Source organism: Nicotiana tomentosiformis, chromosome 6 (genome assembly GCF_000390325.3).
Source record: "Nicotiana tomentosiformis chromosome 6, ASM39032v3, whole genome shotgun sequence".
Lineage (NCBI taxonomy): Eukaryota > Viridiplantae > Streptophyta > Magnoliopsida > Solanales > Solanaceae > Nicotiana > Nicotiana tomentosiformis.
The window spans coordinates 111,835,773-111,856,094 of NC_090817.1; the positions used below are offsets into that span (position 1 = coordinate 111,835,773).

Here is a 20,322-nt window from a genome sequence, read left to right on the forward strand (position 1 = left end):
CCGACATCAACTCGACCCTCAAATCTTCAATTAAAATCATCAACAAGACCAATTCACCCATATATATCCCCTTTATCCTTAACAGATTTCATCCTTGGCCTTTAAACCCCAATCTAGGATATATGATTCAATAGTTAATCATTATTAAGCTATTGAAGCACTAGAATCACCAACCATCCTAACAAGATTCAAAAATTTACTATTCATCTTCTTCTCCATTCAAGAACCCTAACTCACAATATCCATTTCAAGGACTAGCATAATTCTTCAACCAATTGGTACTTTCTACTTCACAATACATTCCAAATACTTAATCCATAGTTATATTTAAGTGTAAGGTGGAGAATTTACCTCTTTTAGCTCAAACCCTAACTTGAACCCTTTTGAATAATTCTTGAAGATTAGAGAAATTCCTATGAATTTCAATCCATGTAGATGTTAATACTACCATTAACTAGTGTTAATCCATTATAAAAATATCATAAAACTCACCTTTGATGTGTATTTGTGTTGAGGATGCTCCACCTTCTCTCTAGAATCCAAAACTTAGCCAAAAATGTTATCTTTTTTCTCTCTCCCCGAACCTCCCATGTTTTATAGAAAACGAGTTGCGTAGGCTACGCAAGATTCGCGTAGCTGTTCTGTCATTCTTTAGTAAAAAGGTCATAACCTCTTGTAGAAATCTCCAAATGACGAACGGTTTGATGCGTTGTAAACTAGACTCAAAGGCATTTAATTGGATAGGTTATACACCATATAAATCTTCCGATCTTGAGAGTTATGCTCATTTGAAGTTAGATCTTATGCAAACTCACTTGAAACTTTATCCTATCATATAATTTTCAACTTGACTTAGCCTTAGGGCTCTTCTTAGACCCTAAACCATTTTTAATGCACCTCATACATATATTATCATGATCAATTGATATCATTCAAATTATCAGTGTTGTTCATACCCAAATTGATATAATTAGCACCCGTCAATCCTCTTAATGGTCTTAAAACACTTAGAAATGTTTCCGGGCTGTTACATTCTCCCCCACTTATGAACATTCGTCCTCGAATGTTTTACAAGTCATTATTAGGAACAGTATTATCCTATTTTCACCTTAACCATTATCTCTAATCGTTCTTGACTTCATATAGATCTTAGATATTCTTCCAACATTTAAACTTCCTTAAGGCCCCAAAATTTGGCTAACTCCCAAATTTTGTCAGTAATTTCGGCAGAGTGTCCTCTGCAATTGGCCTAACTACCTTCCAGAAAATCACCAAAACCATTCCTAACAACATATTCATGAACCAACGACGAAACATAACATTAAAAAAAATGCCAACCGTGGCCTCACGAGTAGTATACTACCAAAAAGGAATACCTTTAACATCAGCTATACAGTTGATACATAATTCATAGAAGGTAACTCTTAGCATTTTCGTAGAATACAACTTTATAAATACATGACTATTCAAACAAATGAGGGTACTTCTTCTTCATTTACTCCTCGGCTTCCCAAGTGGACTCTTCAACCTGTTGGTTTTGCCATAACACTTTCACAGAGATAATTTCTTTATTTCTCAACTTTCGAACCTGTCGGTCTAAAATGGCCACCGGCTCCACATCATAAGTCAAATTACCGTCCAGCTGCACTGTACTGAAATCCAAAATATAAGACGGATTCCCAACATACTTTCGGAGCATGGACAGATAGAACACTGGATGAACACCTGATAGACTAGGTGGCAATGCAAGTTCATAAGCCACCTCTCCAATCTTCTTAAGTATTTCAAAAGGCCCAATATACTGAGGGCTCAACTTGCCCTTCTTCCCGAACCTCAGCACACCCTTCATGGGTGAAATCTTGAGCAGAACCTTCTCCCCAACCATGTAAGAAACATCACGGACCTCCCGGTCGGCATAACTCTTCTGTCTAGACTGCGTCTTGCAAAGTCGCTCCTGAATCAATTTAACCTTCTCCAAAGTATCCTGAACCAAATCAGTACCTAATAGTCTAGTCTCACCCGGGTCAAACCAACCCACCGAAGACCTACATCGCCTCCCATATAAAGCCTCATACGGAGCCATCTGAATGCTCGATTGGTAGCTGTTATTGTAAGCAAACTCCGTCAGTGGCAGAAATTGATCCCAAGAACCCCCGAAATCTATAACACAAGCTCGTAGCATATCTTCCAATATCTAAATAGTGCGCTCGGATTGTCCGTCCGTCTGAGGGTGAAATATTGTACTCAGTTGAACCTGTGTACTTAATTCTCGTTGTACTGCCCTCCAAAACTGTGATGTAAATTGCATGCTAAGAGTTGTTCATAAACCTTCAAATCACTATTCCACCTTACCATGCACATACCCGGGGGTGATCCCACGTCATCATATTCTATATAGGCCTGACAACACAACATAACTGAAAATCATTAATTTAACTTTAGCCCAAAAACCTTGGAGCCTCATTTCTAACATCCAGAATTATTTTCATGACCCGAATCTTACATCCACACCAATCTAATCCAATCCGCAAACTACGCAATCCATGTACCCAAAAATGAAAAAATGTTTCAAAGAAGAGAACCGTTTCGCAAGTTCAACAAGCACTTTTACAACCGACATGCTATGAGCTCACCATACATGGGAAAACCAAGACACACGAATCTAATAACGGTAACCAGCTCTACTAGAGCTCATATTAAAATCAACCCGCGCGGACAACTCATGTGTTATCGTATCAATATATGGATCTGCACGGACAACTCATGTGTCAATAACATAATCCGCCTGGCATGGTCGCAGGCCTCCAGTCCAAGCATATCATATAGGAGCAACCAAATAAGTACACATGTCTATGATAAATGAAATAAAATTCACATACTCCTGGACTGGTATAAATAACATGCCATAGAGTAGGCATGTGCAAAGTGCGCTATCACAGCTCAAATCGGCAAGTGAACACAGAAATAGTAACTACCCAGTTTATTCAAGGAATTAGCCTCTTTGTAACCTCAAGTATAGCCCAGATGGTTCTTAACAAAGGTACGAATACGAGAAACATCATAACTTTATGCTTAACCATCAACTCTAGGCATATCATAGTCTGAACATGTTCCCGAGTCTGAATACTTGCCCCGATGCCCGCACATGGGCTCAAACCTCTCTCTCTCTCTCTCTCTCTCTCTCTCTCTCTCTCTACACACACACACACACACACACACACACACATATATATATATATATATATATATATATATATGCACTCGTAGTGCGTAGTCATCACATATATATATGCACTCGTAGTGCGTAGTCATCACATATATATATGCACTCGTAGTGCGTAGTCATCACAAAGGCAACAAGTGCCTCTACTGAGTTAAAATAAAATACTCACCTCAAACAGGCCACAACCCTGAAACAATATGCTTCTGAGAAGCCTCAGTCTCCACATTCATAGAACACATGAATCACCGTGACTGGTCCCAACTCCAACACTCTAATAACTAACATATCTTTCACGCACGATCATCCCATGAGGAATACTTCCACATTTCCTCCCGTGCCACATAGCAATAATTGGAATATCAACATTCTATTAACCATGTGAGTATCGCAATACTAATGACATCCGAAAGTCAAAACACAATGCCCCTTTTGAAATGCACACCCTTCTCAGGGATAACCAAGTAGTTATAATATCCGTCTAAACATCTGAAATTGACCATTCTGTCCATAATTCGTGGTTTTGCTTTCCAGAATAAACTACCACCTTGTACATGTAAGTCTTAATCCCGCACACCACACCACATCTATTATGCCATCATGTGTCAAGCATGAGAATCTCCTTATTAACTCTGAGTCACAAGCATATTACATACCCGATCAATTAGAAACCTTCCATTTCCTCTCATCCATGAGGAATTAAAAATGCACAACATGTCTCCCACACCAGTAGAAATATCTAGTTCAAACCATGGTAGAAAACATCAAGAACACTATCAACATAACCAAGCTATCAAAACTGAATTCCTCTAACTCGACCAATCCACGCAGGTCACCAAACCCAAGAATATTGCCATCGAAACATCTGTAAAGTCTCACCACATCATAATTATCCCAAAAGAACCGAACATACCCTTACCATACTGGTCTAGCCTACTACCCAGTTGTCCTATTTTCTTCGAGTTTCTTCTGAATTACCCTCAAGTTGACACTTCTCCTTGTCAGAACACTACGATCCTTACCCAAAGCTCACTATATTTTTCTTAAGCACCTCCATAAATACCACAAACGAGACACCCACTCTTAAGGACCTTATTTGAATTTAAAATTATTCCTCTGTCCTTTCTTATACTGAAATGTAGAATCCATAGTTAAACAGAATTATCGCACGTCCCGATATTATCCAGTGTAATTAACCGATTCTAGTGATATACAAATTCAAAAAAATTTCAATTGCCACATATACATTTTGAATCCATTAGAACCCTCTTGAGAGTTATCCACTTTGTTCAAATCTAATTTGCTCTGTTCAAACGGGCCGAAAGACACGTGTTCCTTTAGCACACTCAATACAAAAAGAAGTAACTTTGCCTTAACACGACCAATCAAATTCATAATTCGTGCGCACTACATCTTTCAAAATAACAACTTAATCATTTCATAATTTATATATTAACATAAAGTACACTCATCTTGAACCTCGTTCATGGAATCACAAGCCAGCGATACACAGCTGATACTGAGCGCCCACATGCGCACACAAATGCGTGGAAGGAATTCAAAGAATTATATTTCAAGCTAAATTAATTCCGCACGATAGAATACAAGAAAGTAAAATTTTCCTAAGGGTTTGGTAGCCTCTCGAAGATAAGTACAGACGTCTCCGTACCGATCCGCAAGACTCTACTAAACCTGCTCATGACTCGTGAGACCTATGTAACCTAGATTCTGATACCAACTTGTCATGACCCAAAATCACACCTATCGTGATGGCGCCTATCTTAATACTAGGCAAGCCGACAATCTCCATAAACCACAATTTCTTTTAAATGCGAAAAATATAATAATTAATTTAAGAGAAAACCCCACACATACTGATATAAAGACACTTCCAAAATCTGGTGTCACTGAGTACATGAGCATCTATACATTACAAGTCTAGAAAACCCGGTCTATAATAATCTGAGACCAAATACAATAAATAAAAGGGTAGGGAAGGAGAGACGAGGTCTGCGAAACATAGCAGCTACCTCTGAATCTCCGAAACATCAACTGTGTTAAATAATCAACACCCACTGTGTTTGAGATCACTTGGATCTGCACACGAAGTGCAGGGTGTACTATGAGTACAACCAACTCAGCAAGTAACAATAATAAATAACGAATTGAAAGTGACGAGCTTCTCAGCTAAGTCCAAATACAGTACTTTCCAACATAAAAGGGTAGGCATGCTCTCAAGTTCAACATTTAAGATTTCACTGAAATTTCATAACATGTTTGACCGAAATAGAAAATAATATTTTTTCAAAATTTTCAAAATAAAGATATATGACAGCTGAAATGCAGCAAATAATGAAATCGATGCATCCTCTCAGAGTAACAGTCACTCAGCCCTCCCATTCACTCCAACCTCACCGTCACTCTTTCCTCACAGTCACTCATCATTCGGCACTCGCACTCGGCAATCGCACTCAGTAGGTACCTGCGCTCACTAGGGGTGTGTACAGACTCCGAAGGGGCTCCTTAAGCCCAAGCGCTATATCAAGCCAATCATGGCATAAATCAATAAAACATGTTGCGGCGTGCAGCCCGATCCATAAATATCCTCACAATTAGGCCTTCGGCCTCACTCAGTCATCAATCTCTCCAGTCTCTCGGGCTTAAAAATGATAATCAGTCCAAAATTGATAATATGATATTTTAATAAATAGCAACAGAGACTGAGATATGATATGAAATGAATAAACATGACTGAGTGTGAAATTACAATATGAACATATAATTCAACCACAGAAATTATCCCAGTGGATACCAATAATAACAACATATGTCTAAGTATGATTTTAAATACGAGTCTCAGCTCAATATTTCCTAACATGTAGAGAATGTACAGATATCAATAAATAATTCAACTACATGGTTTCGTGGAATTTGACCAAGTCACAATTCCTACGGTGCATGCCCACACGCCCATCACCTAGCATGTGCGTCACCTCAAAACCAATCACATAACACATGATCTGGGGTTTCATACCCTCAGGACCAAATTTAAAACTGTTACTTACCTCAAACTGTGTAATTTCTTATTCCGCTATGCCTTGGCCTCGTGAATTAGCCTCCAAACGCCTCAAATCTAGCCACAAATAATTCGATTTAGTCAATAAAAATTGTAGGAATTAATTCCATATGAAAATATAATTTTTTCATAAAAATCCAAAATTTCATCCAAAAATCGCCCGTGGGGACCACATCTCAGAATCCGATAAAAGTTACAAAATATGAACGCCCATCCACCACGAGTCTAACCATATAAATTTCACCAAATTCCGACATCAACTCAACCCTCAAATCTTCAATTAAGTCTTTAACAAGACCAATTCACCAATACATATTCCTTTTATCTTTAACATATTTCATCCTTGGCCTTTAAGCCCCAATCTAAGTTATATAATTCAATAGTTAATCATTATTAAGCTATTGAAGCACTAGAATCACCAACCATCCTAACAAGATTCAAAAATTCACTATTTATCTTCTTCTCCATTCAAGAACCCTAAGTCACAATACCCATTTCAAGGACTAGCATAATTCTTCAACTAATTAGTATTTTCTACTTCACAATATATTCCAAATACTTAATCCATAGTTGTATTTAAGTGTAGGATGGTGAATTTATCTCTTATAGCTCAAACCCTAACTTGAACCATTTTGAATGATTCTTGAAGATTAGAGAAATCCCTATGAATTTCAATCTATGTAGATGTTAATACTACCATTAACTAGTGTTAATCCGTTATAAAGATATCATAAAACTCACCTTTGATGTGTATTTGGGTTGAGGATGCTCCACCTTCTCTCTAGAACCCAAAACTTAGCTAAAAATATTATCTTTTTTCTCTCTCCCCGAACCTCCCATGTTTTTATAGAAAATGAGTTGCGTAGACTGGCTGTGTAGCCTACGCAGATTGGCTACGCAGCTTAACCCTCCCCTTCACTTCCATACTGATTTTGCCTATGCAATGGTGTATAGGCTACGCAAGACTCGCGTAGCTGTTCTGTCACTCTTTAGTAAAAATGTCATAACCTCTTGTAGAAATCTCCAAATGACAAACGGTTTGATGCATTGGAAATTAGACTCAAAGGGCTTTATTTTAATAGGTTATACACCATATAACTCTTCATATCTTGAGAATTATGCTCGTTTGAAGTTAGATCTTGTGCAAACTCACTTGAAACTTTATCCCATCATATAATTTTCAACTTGACTTAGCCTTAGGGCTCTTCTTAGATACTAAACCATTTTTAATGCACCTCATATATATATTATCATGATCAATTGATATTATTCAAATTACAAGTCTTGTTCATACCCGAATTGATGTAATTAGCACCCGCCAATCTTCTTAATGGTCTTAAAACACTTAAAAATGTTTTCGGGGTGCTACAGATACCTAACAAATTATCCTAAAATGAGATTTTGCGTAGTATTGAAACAGAAAAGTGTACAATTCCCTTTACATAGAAGTGAAAATATGTGCAGTTCAACGGCATATTTTAGTTGCTATATTCAAATTTCAGAACACTATGGATTGGCTCCATCATTGTTATGTACCAGCCACAAGTTAACTTATCTCAACATGGAAAAATATCATTGAAAATTTATTCCATCCTTAAGTACGAATCGCTAAGACAAATCTATAATATGAAGGGGGAAAAATGTTCGCATGATTATAGCATTATTGTCACGACCCCAAATTTCCTCCGTAGGATGTCTTGATGGCACCTAGTCTCTAAAACTAGGTAAGCCTATCAATGCGGAATAACAATAAATATGAAATAAATGACTACAATTCAAACAATTTCAACTCCCAAAACCCGATAGAAATAAGTCACAAACTTCAAAGAATTTATCCTCAATGTCTCTATATAACAGAGTCTAAAGAAAACAAGGAAGCAACATAACAAGAATAGAAGGGGACTCCGGAGTCTGCGGGCGCTGGCAGATATACCTCGAAGTCTCCTCGTACAGCTAGTTTACTGATGCCCGGTCTGATAAGATGTACTTAGATCTGCACAAAAAGATGTGCAGAAGCGTACTTTGAGTACACCACAGCGGTACCCAGTAAGTGCCAAGTCTAACCTCGGTAGAGTAGTGACGAGTTCAGGTCAGGCCCTACTAGAGAATAAATAATGACATGGTAAAAAAAATGTTTAAACAATATAATAAGATAAAATGACAATGGAAATGAATCAAGTAGTATGTCATATTTAATTACACCAAATAATGGCAAATAAATACCTCGTGGAAATAAAATAGAATTTTTTTTTAACTTTAAGAAAGATCACAACAAAAATCAAACACAACTACGGCCATAAATCAATATCAACAAGGGCACTCCCGAGGTATCGCCTCGTAGTCCCAAATCATAAATAAATTCACAATATCTCATTTTCTTATCTCATCGCGAGAGTCTTCACAATTTATTTGAAAGAAAATATTTTTTCCGAAATAACATCCCGCGTTTTAGCCATCCTTATCACACCGCATGACTTCTAGTAGTTCCCCCTACTAGCCACACATATCAAGCCATATTTATCTCACCGCATGCGTTTCAATAGCCAGACCTTATACCACCGCATGCGTATCAATATCACAATATATCACAATTTGCACATGAGGTGCTCAAATAATTTAGCTTGCCAAAATAATTCAACAACAATATTTTTTCACAATAAAGAGCTCACTGCTCCATCACAACGAGTACGAAAATCTTACAAAAATATTCAGGAGTAAATAATTCAGGAAAATAATATTTAAAAATCTTTAATACGTTGCTTCAATATCAAGTTTAAAAATGTCAAATACTTCATATTAATAATATTTAATTTAAAGAAAATCAACCTTCAAATAATGCACAGAATAAAAGAAACCAAGTTCCAACTAAACAGATAAAACAATTAGCAGAAAAAGGTCAAACAAATTTAAGGTATACATTTCAGATCAATGATGAAGAATATAACAAGATAAAATAATTTAATAAATGCGCAACAATGATCTACACAATTTAAAAATATAATATTTCATATTTAGCCCGAGTACACACTCGTCACCTCATGTACACGACTTTCAACACATTTCAATAATTACATCAATACCAATCCTAGGGGAAATTTCCCCCACACAAGGTTAGACAAGTCACTTACCTCGACTTGCTCCAATTTAACCAAGTATTATGCTTTTTTCTCGATTTTCCGACTCCGATCGACTCGTATCTACTCATAATTAATTCGATATAGTCAACAAAAATTATAGAAATCAATTTCATAAGAAAATACTATATTTTTCAATAAAATCCGAAATTAGCTCAAAAATCGCCTGTGGGGCCCACGTCTCGAAATCCGGCAAAACTCACAAAATCCGATAACCCATTCAATTACGAGTCCAACCATACCAGTTTCACTCAAATCCGACTCCGGATCGACACCGAAATCTCAAAAATTCATTTTTATGAGATTTCTAAAATTTTCTCAAATTTCTATCTCAAAACACTAATTAAATGGTGAAAACAATGATATATTCGTGTATATAGACCAAAATTGAGTTAGAATCACTTATCCCAATTTTTTTCCTTGAAAATATATCAAAATCACCTCTCCTCAAGCTCCAATTCGTCAAAAATAGAAAATGGAACGAAGTCCCCTGTTTTCATAACTTACAAATCTGTCAGGGAGCCCGATTTGCCAGGGAGTTCGATTTGTCAGGAGCTCGATTTGTCAGGAAGCTCGATTTATCAGGGAGCTCGATTTATTAGGGAGCTCGATTTTGTCGGGGAGCTCGATTTGTCAGGAAGTTCGATTTGTCAGGGAGCTCGATTTTGTCAGGGAGCTCGATTTGTCAGGGAGTTCGATTTGTCAGGGAGCTCGATTTTGTCAGGGAGCTCGATTTGTCAGGGTGCTCGATTTTGTCAGAGACCTCGATTTTGACAGGGAGTCCGATTTTGACAGGGAGTCTGATTTTGTCAGGGAGTCCGATTTTGTCAGGGAGTCCGATTTTGACAGGGATTCCGATCTTGACAAGGAGTCCGATTTTGTCAAGTAGCCCGATTTTGACAGCATTTCCAGCATAAAAATTGCAGCAGCTTTTGAAGTAGCTAAGTCCCACTTTTGATCTGTTAACCATCCGAAACTCACTCGAGGCCCTCGGGACCTCAATCAAATACACCAACAAGTCCTAAAATATCATACGAACTTATTTGAAACCTCAAATCACATCAAACAATGCTAAAATCACGAATCATGCTCCAATTCAAGCTTAATAAAACTTAAAATTTCCAACTTCTACATTCGATGTCGAAACCTATCAAATCAAGTCCGATTGACCTAAAATTTTGCACACAAGTCATAAATGACATAACAGAGTTATGAAAATTTTTAGAACTGGATTCAGACCTCGATATCAAAAAGTCAACTCCCCGGTTAAACTTCCAAACTCAAATTCCTATTTTAGCCATTTCAAGCCTAATTTCACTACGGACTTTCAAATAAAATTCTGATCACGCTCCTACGTCCAAAATACCATATGGAGCTGTTGGAATCATCAAAATTCTATTCCGGGTTCGTTTGCACATAATTCGATATCCGGTCATTATTTGAACTTAAATTTTTAATTTTTCATCAAAATTTCATATCTCGGGTTAGGGACCTCGGAATTAAATTCCGGGAATATGCCCAAGTTCTAAATCACGATACGAACCTACCGGAACTGTCAAAACACTGATCCGAATCCGTTTGCTCAAAATGTTGACCAAAGTTATCTCAGTTGAGTTTTAAAGCTCTAATTCACATTTTAATCCATTTTTCACATAAAATTTTTTCGAAAAAATTTACGGACTGCGCACGCAAGTCGAAGAATGATAAATAATGCTTTTTGAGGTCTTAGAGCATATAATTAATTATTAAATTTAAAGATGATATTTTGGGTCATCACAATTATGGTACTTAAATATGGAAAAGAAAATAATAAATTCATGCATCTCTGGGAAACAACAAATATAAATCAAGAAACCTTATTTTTTTATTGGAGAAATCTTCAATATTATCTCATGGTCAAAGTATCTCGATCTAACTATATGAGTCAAGCCTCAAACAACATTATCCTTCTTCTTTTAGGGTCGCTATTTGTAAAACAATAAGATGTCATACAAATAATTTCGTAAAGCGTGAAGTACTATTTCAAACATGACGTTACTTAAGCCATTCATAAGTTAGTATCCATCTTACTTCATCTCTTGATTGTACTCTACATTATTATCTTTTACTGTGCATGTGTTCCTACGCGTAATAACTGAATGTGTGGTTTTCATGTTCACCACTCATAATTAGATTTTGATAACTATAATGGAAACATATTTCGGTTAATATGCCGTTGTTTTCAAGAACGCAACTTGTAGCTGCACGGAATGTTGCATGATCTTTCAGGAGTCAAGAGAATGACTACTTCCACAACTTAGTGGGCGTTTGGGCATAAGAATTGTAAAATTCCAAAACAAAGTGAAAAATATTTTCAAGGAAAAATGGTATTTGAAAATTAGAGTTGTGTTTGGACTGAATATAATTTTGGGTTGTTTTTTAAGTTTTGTGAGTGATATGAGTAGAAATTTTGAAAAATAACTTTTTGGAGTTTTTCATATTTTCAAAAAATTCCTAAATTCATTTTCAAGTGAAAATTGCAAATTTTTGGCCAAACACTGATTTCGTAAAAAGTAAGAAAATTCTTATATCCAAACGGGCTTTTAATACTTGTGGAAGAGTTTATACTTCTGATACTGATTGCAATGATTGTTGGACTTGTTATTGTGGAGCAATTATTATCGGTTATCCTGATAGTTTTTGCAAAATTATTAGGTAAAATGAACTCTGGTGCAGGAATAACATATTGAATCAACTGGATTCAATATTAGGTAACTGTATCTCATATTGAATCAACTGGATTCAAGAGAAAAAAAAAAGAACTGGGTTCCTTAATTTATCTTGTTCTTTATGCAACTCGCCCTTTCACTTTAGTTGATTTCAGAACTGATTCCTCAGCTTACATAATTAGGTAGTGATAGTTTAATGGCGTTAACAAATGGAATATTACAATATTGCCATTATGTTTCGTTGACTAATTTTAGGCATGGTAGCCAGTTTGGGATCGCAGGAAATGACCTTATGGAAAACAGAACTTTCACTATCGCTTGAATACGAAACATTTCTGTAGCCCAATTTATTAGGGAAAAAACATATATAGGCAATTTTTAAGAAAAAGATTCAGAAACCTAGCGGCAGTAGGTATTTTACATACATGGCAACTAATTATACTTATATTCCCTAACAAAAAGCTTTAAACATCTGGACCCATAATCACGTATTTACAGAATTAACTTAAGAAAAGGTTAATCAGGTTATACTATTCAAAAAAGACTTGTACTTAGTTATTGCTCATTTACATATAGAATGCAGGAATATATATATAACCCCATAATTGCGATAGTATATGTTGAATAAATCATGTATAATTTATAATAAACTATGTACAGATTACAATAGATAATTTATAGGAAAAAAATATAAATAGGCAAATTTTAAGAAAAAATTCCGAAACCTAGCAGCAGTAGGTATTTTACATACATGGCAACTAATTAATTATATTTCCTAGCAAAAAGCTTTAAACATCTGGACCCATAATCACATATTTACGGAATTTACTTAAGAAAAGGTTAATCAAGTTATACTATTCAAAAAAGACTTGTTCTTAATTATTGCTGATTTACATATAGAATGCTGGAATATATATATATAACCTCAGAATTGCGATAGTATACGTTGAATAAATCATGTATAATTTCTAATAAACTATGTACATATTACAGTAAATAATTTATACATGATGTAAACCATGTACAAGTTACACTAGATAATATACCAAGTAAAAATCACGTATATATTAATGTAATATTTTATTTCTCCAGCCATTGTATATATTGATAATACATTAATATTATTAATAATAGTGGATAATAAATGTATACATGAAATACATATATACATACTATTATAATAGCATATGTTATGTATAAATGTGTATACACGATATAATGATGGTATTTAATAGTGTATAAATTATAAAAAAATTCTAGCATGTTAATATGCACAATATAATGATGGTATTTTATTGTGTAAATCACAGTGCTATTCGAAGTATGTTAATGTTATATCTTATCATTTTAGTTCCTCTTTAGTGTGTGGTTGAAGAATAAATAACTTTTCAGAAGAAAAAAGCATAAATGACCAAAATAGAGGAAAAATATGCAGGCTAATGGAAATATGGAAGATTTGGTTATCAAAGGCTCATTGGAGCGTTTTCCAAAGCACCACAGGTAAATATTTTTCATTAGCTAATCATATTTGTACATATGGTAAAATTTGATTTGGCAACTAAACTGAAACGAGAAGGACGATTACGATCCATGTAGTGTTCTTTGTATCGTAAACCAAAAAATCACCCCAGGTATTACAATTGTAACCTTTTTCTTTCCTTTCTTTTTTTCTGCCACTGTTTAAGTAAAAATTTGTCGAACTAGGGTGTTTAAACCTGTGGGATAAAAAGGTTACACTTTGCAATGGTCTGTATATTTTGGAAAACTTTTGTGTTGAATTCTCATGATGTTCTTTGCACGCTTTTGATGATCATTTGCAAATTTATATGGTCTATCTCTAAAGTTGAAGTCACAGCTCTTTTAATTATTTGTTTAGGATATTTAATTTTCCTCTATTGTGATGTGAAGAGGATAGTCGATCAAATTTTTTGTACCAAATTAATTGGATGTAACTTCCATACCTTCCGGTCTTGGGTTGCAATTCTTTTAACATTTTCAATTCATCAAATAATTACTTTAGATATTTGGGTAGTGGACTGGCAAATATTATGCTGCCATAAGAAATGCCTATCCACGGGAATCAAAGCAATTTTTTCACTAATAAGGAGATGGTATTCTGATAGTAAGTTTAGATGCGGCGGTAAGATTGTTTTTATTATTTCAAGGGTGTTTAATATAAAATTGGTATCCGCGGGTCCAAACTGGTGTTCTTATATTTTTCTTTTTTCTTGAATTTAAAACCTCTTTAAATTGAGTTAGTATTATATGCCTCATTATGCGCTCCTAAAGAAGAATTGGCAAGTTATTTTTTAATTAAAATTAAATGTAAAGAAGCCTTAATGAAGTGTTAGCTTAATATCTTTCGTTTGATTCAGTTTTCACAATTTGTTGATGACCCAATGATTTTGCGCATTTCTGGTCCATTTGATATATAATTCAGTATATGAACGGTGTAACATTGAAAATGAATAATCTTGACCGAAGGATTGGATATTTTTCTTTTGAAGAATGCAAAGTTTGAGATAAAGGAAAACGTTTTGTGGATAGCCACTTGATTATACACTTAAGGAAAGGTTGTTAAAGGTTAGTGCTTTCAGCTAATAGAATTATTGCAATGACTTGTAGGTTGGAGTATTGGACCATAGGATATAGGAATGGATTTATGATTTTTAATATAGTAGCATTATTTTTCAATATTTTTCCTATCCAGTGGAGTATTTTTTCTTTTATTTGTTTATCAATTGAGTGGTTTCTTCTCTTTGGATTTTGATCTATTACTTTTCCATCTTCTTGTTGGATGGTTTGTTCTCCTCCTATAATTATATAATATTTATTATTATTATTATTATTATTATTATTATTATTATTATTATTATTATTATTATTATTATTATTATTATTATTTTATTGAGTGTTATTAATTTATAATATTCTCTTAGTTTTGTTCATATATTTAGCATGTCACGGCTCATTTTTCACTATATGCCGTGATGACGCCCAACATCGCCGTTAGTCAAGCTAACGGTGAACCAATCCATTTAATCATTCATTTTATTACTGTTAAAGTCATGAATTTTATTTAATAAAAAACAAGTATAAAACGCCATGGTGATTTAAAGCATAAAAATAAAATACAAGAGTGAAACAATGATATTAACAGGCAAAAACTACAAATATCTTTTAGAAAGACCCTAAACCCGGTGTCACAAGTGCAAGCAATCTAGTAGAATATACAAACCACTACAACTATTGTCCGTAGTAAAATAGACAGGAAAATAAAATGCAACAAGAAAGAGACTCCGGGTGCTGCAGATCGGAGCAAAGGGAGCAGCTCACCACTACAAGTAATGTAGATGTGCGCACGAACGAGTACCAGATGTACCCGCCTCAGAACCTGCACAATTTGTGCAGAAGTATAGCATGAGTACATAAACAACGTGTATCCAGTAAGTATCTAGTCTAACCTCGAAGAAGCGACGTGGGGTCGACATTGACTCTTACTAGTGGTCAATAATTAATGAGCAGAAATTATAAATAGGCATGAAATACAATAGTAACAATGGAATGCGAAAATAATAAATAAATGATTCCTCAACAAAATATCAATTTAAAATCTCAATTATAACATGCCAATTTCAACATATAGGAGCCATCAAGTTATTATTAATTCTCAAGTCATTAAGAAAATATCAAATATAACCGGACTCCTAGCGATATTACACACGAGTTATATCGAGGTCATATGATCCAATCCAGAATAATTGTGTACATTGCCGAAGGTCGACCGACGTGAACCATAGATGCATCCTATATATACTGTCGAGGCGTTCGGCCCGATCCACAGGAATAGAGAGACTCTACAAGCTTCGGTCAATGACTACAACACAAGCATAGTGCTCAAGAAGGCATAATTTTTACCAACGATAAAGTATTCCGCCAAAACTCAAAATAACGAAGCTCGTTCTCACAAAATTCCAAACTAAATTTCAATTATAAATTCAAATAATTAAATTAACAAGTTTGATTCAAATAGTACAAGTATGGCATGGTAAAGTCCTAAGTGTACCGGACATAAGCATGATTTTAGATACGTATGGACTCTCATCACTTCGTGCATACGTAGCACCCACATTTATTAACAAATACAATTTAAACACCTACGGGGAAAATTCCCTCTCACAAGGTAGGCAAGAGACTTACCTCGATTTCAAGTTCATTACTCGGCTCTTCAATCACACTAATTGCCTCAAATCGGTGTCGTGCAATCCGAAACTAGCCAAAGGTCGTACAAACTAATCAATATATGCTCAAAAGTTCATAATTTAACTATTGAAGTAATTATTTAACCCAAATTTAAAAAATTCCTGAAAGTCACCCCCGGGCCCGGATTTCTAAATTTTTTGTAGATAAATGTTACCCATAGCCTTACGAACTCAAATATATAATTTATGCTCAATTCCATAATCAATTTCCTGGTTTAATCCAATTTTTACACAAACCTAGGTTTTTCAACATAACCCCATAATTTATACAATTTATATGTTAAAATCTACACATAATCTATGTATTAAACTCACATTATGTAAAAATTACTTAACTCAAGATGCTATGTGAAAATCTCTCTAAAAAGCTCCAAAATCGGCCAAGAGTTGAGAGAAATGAAGAAAATGAGCCTATGTCCTGTGTTTTAAAACTTCTACTGCCCAACGATCCTTCTTCACAATCGTGAAGGCAAAATTGCCAAGGCCCAGAAAAAGCCCTGCGCGAATGTGACCAGGTCTTCGTGAAGGCTAGCCCAACCCAAGCTTCACGAACACGACCTTCCCTTCGCGAACGCGAAGGGCAATGAACCACTTACCACCAGGCCCTTTTCCCTTCTACACGAACGCGGACGTCCTACCGCGAACGCGAAGGACACAATATTAAACCTTTGCCAATGTTTCCAAGTGATCGCAAATGCGAAGAACAAATCACCCCTACCCCAAATCTTTCATCGCGAACGCGAGGCTTTCTCTGCGTTCGCGAACAAGGAAACTAGCAACAGACGTTTTGCAAATTTTGACTTAATTCCGGGTGGTCCGAAATACACTCGAGCTACCCGGGACCCTGTCCAAATGCACTAACAAGTCCATAAACATAATACGGACCTGATCAAACCTCGAAACACATAAAACAATATCGAAACTAAGAATCGCACCCTAAAACCAAATTAATCAACTTATGAACTTCAAACTTTTCAACTAGCTCTGAAAGCGACGAACCATACTTAGACAACTCGGAATGATTCCAAATTTAGCGCACAAGTCATAAATCAACATATGAACCTATTCACAGGCTTTGAATCCCAAACGGACATCGATAATACCAAAGTCTACTTCAAACAAAATTCAAGAAACTCAAAAACCTTCAAGGCATAAACTTTCAACATTAGGCATCGAAATGCTTCTGGATCACCCGAAACTCGATTCGAGCACACGCCCAAGTCCAAAATTATCATAAGAACATATTGGAACCATTAAATCCAGGATTCGAGGTCATTTATTCAAAATGTTGACTCAAGTGAAACTTGGTAATCTTAGGCCACTATTAAGGAACTAAATGTTCCAATTTCAATCTGAACCCTTCCAAAACCAAACCAACCATACCCGCAAGTCATAAGACAGTAAAAGCACATACGAGGAGTCTTAAATAGGGGAATGGGGATCTAGAAGGTAAAACAACCGGTCAGGTCATTATATTCTCCGCCTCTTAAACAAACGTTCGTTCTCGAACTGGTCTAGAATCATACCTGGAGTGCTGAATAAGTGGGGATATTTGCTCTGCATGTCCTCCTCGGCCTCCCAAGTCGCCTCATGGACTGGTTAATCCCTCTACTGGACCTTTATCGCTGAAATATTCTTAGGCCTCAACTGGTGGACCTACCTGGCAACATTGGCAACTGGCTCCTCCTCATAACCCAAGGTCTCATCTAGCTAAATTGTGCTATAATATAACACGTGTGACCTGTCGGCATGGTACTTCCAGAGAATAGATACATGAAAAACCCGATAAACTCCCGATAGATTGGGGGTAAAGCAAGCTTGTAAGAAACCTCTCCAATACGCTCCAATACCTCAAATGGACTGATGAACCTCGGACTCAGCTTGCCCTTCTTTCCAAACCTCATGATACTCTTCATCGGAGAGACTTTGAAGAGAACCTTCTCTCCTATCATAAATGATAAATTACGCGCTTTTTTATCCGCATAACTCTTCTGTCTGGACCAAGCTATGCGAAGTCTCTCCTGAATCAACTTACCTTATCTAAGGCATCCTTTACCAAATCAGTACCATATAACCTAGCCTCGCCAGACTCAAACAAACCGATGGGGGAACGGCATCACCGGCTATACAAGGCCTCAAACGGAGCCATTCTCAACTGATGGACCTACCTGGCAACATTGGCAACTGGCTCCTCCTCATAACCCAAGGTCTCATCTAGCTAAATTGTGCTATAATATAACACATGTGACCTGTCGGCATGGTACTTCCAGAGAATAGATACATGAAAAACCCGATAAACTCCCGATAGATTGGGGGTAAAGCAAGCTTGTAAGAAACCTCTCCAATACGCTCCAATACCTCAAATGGACTGATGAACCTCGGACTCAGCTTGCCCTTCTTTCCAAACCTCATGATACTCTTCATCGGCGAGACTTTGAAAAGAACCTTCTCTCCTATCATAAATGATAAATTACGCGCTTTTTTATCCGCATAACTCTTCTGTCTGGACCAAGCTATGCGAAGTCTCTCCTGAATCAACTTACCTTATCTAAGGCATCCTTTACCAAATCAGCACCATATAACCTGGCCTCGCCAGACTCAAACAAACTGATGGGGGAACGGCATCGCCGGTCATACAAGGCCTCAAACGGAGCCATCTCAATGCTGGACTGATAACTATTATTATAAGCAAACTCAACCAAGGGTAAGAATCGATCCCACTCCCCTCCGAAGTCAATCACACACGCTTTGAGCATATCCTCTAGAATCTGAAATATCCACTCCGATTACTCGAAGGTTTGCGGATGAAAGGTTGTATTGAGATCTACCCGGGTACCCAACTTACTCTGTATTGCTCTCCAAAAATGTGAAGTAAACTGATGGCCTTTATATGAAATGATGGAAATAGGCACACCATGCAATCGGACAATCTCCTGAATATAAATCTGGGGTAACCTCTCTGAAGAGTACATAATCACAACTAGAATAAAGTGTGTCGACTTGGTCAGCCTGTCGAAAATGACCCCAACGACATCAAACTTACTCAACATCCTCAGCAACCCAACTACGAAGTCCATAATGATGTGCTTCTACTTCCACTCTTGTATAACCATCTACTTAAGTAGGCCACCTAACTCCTGTTGCTCATACTTAACCTGCTTAAAATTTAGACTTCTCGCCACATATTCTACCATGTCTTTCTTTATCAGCCGCCGCCAGTAATGCTGTCTCAGGTCACAGTACATCTTCATAGAACCTAGATTAAATAAAAATCGTGAACTGTGTGCCTTCTCTAGAATAGTCTCTCTCAGCCCATCAACATTAGGAACACATAGGCGACCCTGAAGCCGCAGAACACTATCATCACTGATAGTAACCTCTTCAGCACCACCCCATAGCACTGTCTCTCTAAGAACTAGCAAGTTAGAATCATTGTACTGACGAGCCTTAATCCGCTCAAATAAGGAAGATTGAGCCACCACACATGCAAGAACTTGATTGGGCTCTAAGATATCCAACCTCACAAGTCTGTTAGCTAACGACTGAATGTCCAAAGCCAATAGCCTTTTCTCTACTGAAATAAATGCCAAACTATCCATGCTCTCGACCTTTCTGCTCAAGGCATCCGCAACCATATTTGCCTTGTCCGGATGATAGATGCTGGTAATATCATAATATTTCAATAACTCAAGCCATATGCGCTGCCTCTGATTAATGTCCCTATACTTAAACAAATGTTGCAAACTGCGATGATCGGTGTAAACCTCACATGATACCCCATAAAGATAATGCCTCTAGATCTTGAAGGCATAAACTATCGCGGCCAACTCCAAATCATGTACGGGGTAATTCTTCTCATGGGACTTCAGCTGACGTGAAGCATATGCAATAACTTGCCCCTCCCGCATCAATACACAACCCA

The 20,322-nt window shown here is 36.4% G+C and overlaps 1 protein-coding gene across 1 annotated transcript; it reads right to left on the reverse strand.

Annotated features, from left to right (window-relative positions):
• Nucleotides 1-19,513: 19,513 nt before the first annotated feature.
• LOC138894587 (uncharacterized) lies at nucleotides 19,514-20,035 on the reverse strand. The gene has a single exon (XM_070179292.1). The coding sequence runs from the start codon at nucleotides 20,033-20,035 to the stop codon at nucleotides 19,514-19,516; it is 522 nt and encodes a 173-aa protein (XP_070035393.1).
• Between the last annotated feature and the right edge of the window lie 287 nt (nucleotides 20,036-20,322).

What these genes read in the sequence shown, in the direction of transcription:
- LOC138894587 (XM_070179292.1), bottom strand. Translation starts at nt 20,035, where the DNA reads ATGGTTGCGGATGCCTTGAGCAGAAAGGTCGAGAGCATGGATAGTTTG.